This window comes from Lactuca sativa, chromosome 5 (genome assembly GCF_002870075.4).
Source record: "Lactuca sativa cultivar Salinas chromosome 5, Lsat_Salinas_v11, whole genome shotgun sequence".
Classification (NCBI taxonomy): domain Eukaryota; kingdom Viridiplantae; phylum Streptophyta; class Magnoliopsida; order Asterales; family Asteraceae; genus Lactuca; species Lactuca sativa.
Genome location: NC_056627.2, coordinates 131,659,556 through 131,666,514, shown reverse-complemented (window position 1 = coordinate 131,666,514; position 6,959 = coordinate 131,659,556). Strand labels below are relative to the sequence as shown.

Genomic DNA, 6,959 nt, shown 5'->3' with positions numbered 1-6,959 from the left:
AATCAAAAGATCGAATGATAGTCTCCCCACCACTAACATTATCCACTACCTCATATCTTCTAATCAATTATGCAGACAAGTAATAATGACGAAAAATATAAGAAATGACCATCATTCACTGTTAAAAGGAGGAAGAAGAAGTGATAAATACTACAACATTGGTTTCTTATCATCTAAAATCCAATCAATGGATATCATTTAGGAAGCCGTTTTTCCACTGCCTAACCCTAATTAATCTCTTTGTTCCTTCTATTCGGCCACTAGAAGCATGTTGGCAGTGATGTGGTTGTGTTGCGTCGTTATTGGGGTGGCACAAGGATCCAAGGGTAGAGTTGGTGGTCGCAATTTTTGTTGTGTCCCTTCTGGATCTTTATGCCCTAACCCTCAACATAGAAACAAAACACGCTTGTATCCGGGCAATTTTTGATTACTGTATGGTATATTTCTTAAACCTTTTAAATTGAATTCATTATTAGCAAAGAATCTTTAATTAAGCAGTGTGATTATTGTTTCATTAGTGATTGATCTGTATGTCATACAAAAAATGTTTTTTATGTTCATTTGTGATTGCCAAGTTATTGTTTATATGGTACAATTCCCTTTATGTTGCAATTTTATTGTTGAATCATTGTTATTTTTGTTTATACAAGTCTTTTGTATTAATTGTTGTCATTTTTGTTTTATTTAATGACTAATAACATAGTTTAAATGAGCCTTTTTTTTATTAATTGTTGTTGTTTTGTATTTGTAAGTGAGCCTTCATATTCATTTATGACTATTTATCATAAGAACCGAATACATATTTTAAAGACCAAAACAATGCTTACATGATCATTAGTTTTTGATTACTTGATCATAAGAACTCATACATATAAAACCAAAATTGTAATTACAATTTTACATTAGAAAAATAATTATTTTATTCACTTATGATTATATGATCATTAATTTTAGTGTACAGTAGTATTTTGTAAATTTTACTCTATACTTATATATTCATTTATGAATATAACTAAACTGTAAGAATTCAGATGCAATTTATATTTTATTTATGTGTATTTATTATGATTAGATGCCTACCATTTATGATTACAGGTACATTCTGTTAATGTTAATATAATTTAATTTTCCAAATTTTATTTATTTAGTTAATGGTATTGATATTTATTTTGAATTTAAAAATGTCCACAGATAATCAAGATCAAAATTTTGATTGCAATGTCGGAGTACGAATATGAAAGAAAACGCTACAAAGTGGAGAAGATCACGACTTCTTCAATTATGATTAGAATAATACTTAGTTATTATATTCTTTATTTTAATTTTATTTATGATTATAGAAAAATTGCAAATTAATTGTATTTTGTTTCTTTTTTGTATTTTTCCTTTATAAATAAAAGGTGTATTCTATGTAATTTGTTTTTAATTTATTTATGATTATAATTGTATTGATTTTTTATTTGTAAGTTATTTATAATTCATTTAGAATTATCATTGTGCTCATATGTGATTATAATAATGGTTGAAATAAGTAAAACAAAAAAATATTAAATTATTAATTTTCCAATTATTGGTATGTTCCGATAAAAAATAAAAAGCAATATTGTAATATGATGGGTTTTTAAATTTCTAGTAAGTCAATAAAATAAATCGGTGCATTTTTATTTTTTAACAAAATAAAAATCAATTAATAAGACAAATAAGGTAACTGAATTTATAATCCCAAAAATTTAGAAATCAATTAATTAAAATTTCATTTATACCCTTATATATTGATTGGTTTATAACTGTTCTAGCGTTCTCAACCTTTTTGGTGCTCTTATTTGATCCTCACTCTATATACATGCATATATATATATATATATATATATATATATATATATATATATATATATATATATATATATATATATATGGCTAGGTTATTTTGTTTCTTATATTTATTGTGTGCTAGAATGCACCAATAGGAATTTAGTAAATTAAATAATTATTTAATTAAATAAATATAGATATTAAATGATTTCCATAATTATATGTATATTAAATGATATCCATAATTATAATTTTCTTTTTATGGAAACTAATTAAATTCGTCATTAATCTCAGCAATAACATTCTTTCAGAATGAATTCACATCTAGGTGTTTATATATGAATTCGTATTTTATTTCAGGACTCACTCGCTTAAAATACAATAAAGTTGCATGGAATATGAAGAACGAGAGTGTATTCTACTAGAATATACTCTCATTCTGCTGGAATACACTCTCATTCTTCTAGATATAAATTCATTCTGAAAGAATATTATTGTTGACATTATTGATGAATTTAATTAGTTTCCATAAAAATGAGTTATAAGTAAGGATAACATCTAATATACATATAATTAATATTAAATTCCTATATATATGTATATTCTAGGACACAATAGATGTGAAAAATATTTGAACCTCTCTCTCTCTTTCTATATATATATATATATATATATATATATATATATATTCCTTGATATTTATTTTGATGTAATAAATAGGAACAAAGAATATACGATTTCTCTTTTCTAATCATGTTCTTTTCCCACTTTTTAAAATGGAAAAACTACAATAAAGTCCCTACATATTGGCCTCATAATTGATTTAGTCACTATATATATTTTTTATTCAATTAAGTCTCAAATACCGGTAATCGTATTCAGTTTAACCCTTTGACCCGGTCAACAGGTTATCCAACTTTCAAACATTATATTTTGGCCCAAATTTCAAAATTTATTACAAATTAGGTCCAAAATTTACACTTTTGGCCGAGATTTTAAATTTTGTTACAAATTTGGTCCAAACGTTACCCTTTTTGCCTATAGTTTTGAATTTTGTTATAAATTCATCATAACTTTAGTTTTTTTTACAACTTTTTATCTAAAAGAATTGTTTCTAATATGTTTTTTCTTTATAAAATCATATTTATACAAAAAAAGTATTTTCACATACAAATCTTAAATTTTCAATATAAAAAAAATTTTAAAGTTTTTTTTATATAAAATATCTAGTTATAAAAATAGATATTTATTAAGTATATAAATATATACAAATCCATTTTTATAAAAAAATGTATACAAAAACGTATTTTTAAAAAATGTATACAAACACCTATTTTATCAAATATATACGTGTTTGTATAAATTTTATAAAATGTATAAAAACGTGTTTGAATAATTTTTTATATAATACGTGTTTGTATACATTTTATAAAATGTATAAAAACACGATTTTATAAAATATATACAAACATGTGTTATATAAAAATTATTCAAACACGTTTTTATAAAATGTACACAAACACGATTTTATAAAAAAAATATAGATACACACCTATTTATGTGCATATATATATATATATATATATATATATATATATATATATATATATATATATATAAAGGTGATAGGTGTTTGTGTACATTTTTTTTTTGTAAAATACGTTTTTATATACATTTTTTTATAAAAACGGATTTGTATATATTTATATACTTAATAAATACATATTTTTATAACTAGATATTTCATATACAAAATCTTCTTAAAAAAACTTTTTATATAGAAAATATAAGATTTTTATGTGAAAATACGTTTTTTTTTTGTATAAATATGATTTTATAAAGAAAAAACATATTAGAACAATTTTTTGAGAAAAAAGTTGTAAAAAAGACTTAAGTTAGGATGAATTCATAATAAAATTCTTAAATTTGGGCAAAAAATTGTAAAGTTTGGACCATATTTGTAACAAAATTTCAAAATATGGGGCAAAAGTGTAAATTTTGGACCAAATTAGTAATAATTTTTGAAATCTGGGTCTGAAATGTAATTTTTGAAAGTTGGATGACATGTTGACCGGGTCAAAGGGTTAAATTGAATACGATTACCGGTATTTGAGACTTAAGGGAATAAAAATAAAATATAGGGACTAAATCGATTATGAGGTCAATATGTAGGGAATTTATTGCAGTTTTTCTTTTTAAAATTTTATCGAATAAGGGAGGAGGGAGTCGTTCCCTCCCAACCCACTATCACATCAATTTTTGTCTCTTCTTTTTTTTCATCTTTTCCAACCTACAACACACAAAAATCATATCTTTCTCAACCACTCAACCCACCCAATTAAAAAATACAAAACAACTAAGATACAAGTTTTAAAACACATGATACAAGAGAAAATGAAAGAGAGAAAGTAGAGAGGTGATTAAGTGGATCAGTGAAACCAATTAACCAACCCATTGAAGCGGGAGTGGTATCGCCGGTAACTCTATTGCTAATTAAGATTTTACTTTTGATTATTGTATTTTTTTAATTAAATGGGTTGAATGGATTCAAAAAAATAGGATTGTTATTTGTTGTGGTTAGAAAAAATTAAGAAAAATAAAAAAGAAAAAATAGTGTGGGTACTCTATCCTTTCTAACCGGAAAATTTTATAAATGAAACTCTTAACTCCTTAGATCCGTAACCGTAACCATGTTGTGTAAGAAGTTTTGATATTATCCGTTTAAAGCTATATAAATAGTAACTAAATACTCTTACTGTCTTACAATGTAAACATAAATCTTTCGAGTTATAATGCCAACTTTGTCCGAATCCAAACTTTGGTCCTCACTCAATTATACTAGAAAAGTCCCCTCCACCCATTTTGGGTAAGATTCCGACACGTGTCAATCCATTATTCGTCCTCTACTCCTTTTGGATAGCTTTTAAGATATCGGAGAGAGAATGTGATTTCACTGAAGAACCAAAACCCAAAATCAATTAAACAAAAGCCATCAAATATACTCCATGAGCAAAGAGAGCTGGAACATGGCTGCGACCCTTTGTGATTCCTGCAAAACAACGTCGGCAGCTTTGTTCTGTAGAGCAGACTCCGCCTTCCTCTGTATACCATGCGACGGCAAGGTCCACGCGGCGAACAAGCTCGCGTCTCGCCACGCGCGTGTGTGGATGTGTGATGTTTGTGAGCGAGCTCCGGCGAGCTTCACCTGTAAGGCGGACGCTGCCACCCTCTGTGTTACCTGTGACCGCGAAATCCACTCAGCAAACCCCCTCGCCCGCCGTCACGAGCGGTTTCCGGTGGTGCCATTTTATGATCCTGCAACTGCCGTGTCGAAGGTAGGTGGTGGAGGTGATAATGATAATGATAACAACGACCACCATTTCCTATTGGATTTTGATGTTAACGTCGCCGGAACTGAAGCTGAAGAAGCGGAAGCTGCTTCGTGGCTTATCCCAGATCCAAATATAAACAAAATCGTTGATGGATCTGAGGATGATAATAAATCGGAGTACTTGTTTAACGAGATCGATCCATACCTTGATATAGATCTGAAAACGCCGGATCAAAAGGCTAATCAGATCATTCGCAGATACAATTCCCCAACCGATGGAGTTGTTCCGGTGCAAAACAAGATCGAAAATCGCCATTACCAGATGCCACCACATGCACATGCTTCTTCTCCAGATGTAGTGGAGGGATTACCTGCATATGACGTCGATTACACCGGATCTAAGCCTTTCATGTACAACTTCACCTCTCAATCCGTCAGCCAAAGCGTAAGTGCAATCCAAACCAAATCCGAATACTTATAATTCATTATAACAACTTCAATTTCATTATATCAACTAATCAGGATATATTTAATCATCAGGTATCATCATCTTCACTGGAAATCGAAGTAGGCGTCGTACCGGACCACAACGCAAACGCAACCATGGCGGATGTATCAAACAACCACCACCACCCATCATTACCGGAAGTATATCCGACTCCTGTGTCGGGTTTCGATCGTGAAGCCAGGGTTTTAAGATACAAAGAAAAGAGGAAGAACAGGAGGTTTGAGAAAACGATTCGATATGCTTCGAGGAAGGCATACGCAGAAACAAGACCCAGAATTAAAGGACGATTCGCCAAGCGAACTGAAATCGATCTAGAAGTGGAAGACACCTTCATTTCCCCAGATTCCTCATACGGCATCGTTCCATCCTACTAATTATGTTTTTCTTTTACATTTTTTTCGTCCATGTGTGTTTTTTGTTAATCCATGTGTATATATATTAGATGACCTCTTAATCAAGTACTATTTATAATAACTATAACTTCAGGAAAGTCTTTTAACATAAACTAAAGTGGTATTTAGCCTAACTGGAATCTAACTGAGTTTCGAATTGATCATGGGTTTGGGAATTGAATGTGTTTATAAGTGGAATACTCTCATTCTCATTAGTCAAAATTCCAGTCCATCAGCCCAATGTTACTCAATGTTTGTGAATTGTGATGATAAATGGGGAGTACTTGGAAACCATATGAACCTAGAATAAAGTGTTTGAAGTACGAAAATTGAAAAAAGTGCGAATTAACAAAAATAGTAGCTAAAAAAGCGGAAGCGTATTTCGCTTTTTAGCTATTATTTTTGTTCATTCACATTTTTTTTCAATTTGTGTGAGATGGTGAGTCCTCCACTTAAATATCCACATATCAATAAGTTTTCATTAGATATTCAACGGATGATGCTATTCGAATTTAGATGGTCAAAAACCGCTTTTACATCAAAACCATTTTAACTTTGGTTAAAAAAACCCAATTTGATGGGACTTGATAATAGTTATATATTATACAATTGCATATTATCTATCAATTATTATTTGAACCAATTTTTACATCCAATTAAACAATCACTTTATCAAACAACTTTTACATCTCTAATCCTCCTAGTTAAAATTTGGGTTTTTGTCATAAAAACCCTCAATTTTACACAAAAAAACCGGTTATACCCAAAATCATTTTTTTTGCCACAGATGCCTCAAATACCATAAAAATTAGTTCGATTTTGCCCTTTACCCTGATTTTACCTTCTGAGGTTAGTCACATTTGTCATAGAAGCCCTTATATTTACTTATCACCTCCAACACCATACTTTTCCACCA

At 29.2% G+C, this 6,959-nt stretch overlaps 1 protein-coding gene across 1 annotated transcript; it reads left to right on the top strand.

Moving 5' to 3' along the window:
* The first annotated feature begins 4,769 nt into the window (after positions 1-4,769).
* Positions 4,770-6,125, top strand: LOC111897546 (zinc finger protein CONSTANS-LIKE 4). Its single transcript, XM_023893500.3, has 2 exons — positions 4,770-5,588; positions 5,684-6,125. The coding sequence occupies exons 1-2, from the start codon at positions 4,818-4,820 to the stop codon at positions 6,023-6,025; spliced, it is 1,113 nt and encodes a 370-aa protein (XP_023749268.1). The 5' UTR covers positions 4,770-4,817; the 3' UTR covers positions 6,026-6,125.
* The last annotated feature ends 834 nt before the right edge of the window (positions 6,126-6,959 follow it).

Coding starts and splice junctions, on each gene's coding strand:
- LOC111897546 (XM_023893500.3), top strand. CDS start 4,818: ATGAGCAAAGAGAGCTGGAACATGGCTGCGACCCTTTGTGATTCCTGC. Junction 5,589..5,683: donor CTCAATCCGTCAGCCAAAGC/GTAAGTGCAATC, acceptor TTTAATCATCAG/GTATCATCATCTTCACTGGA.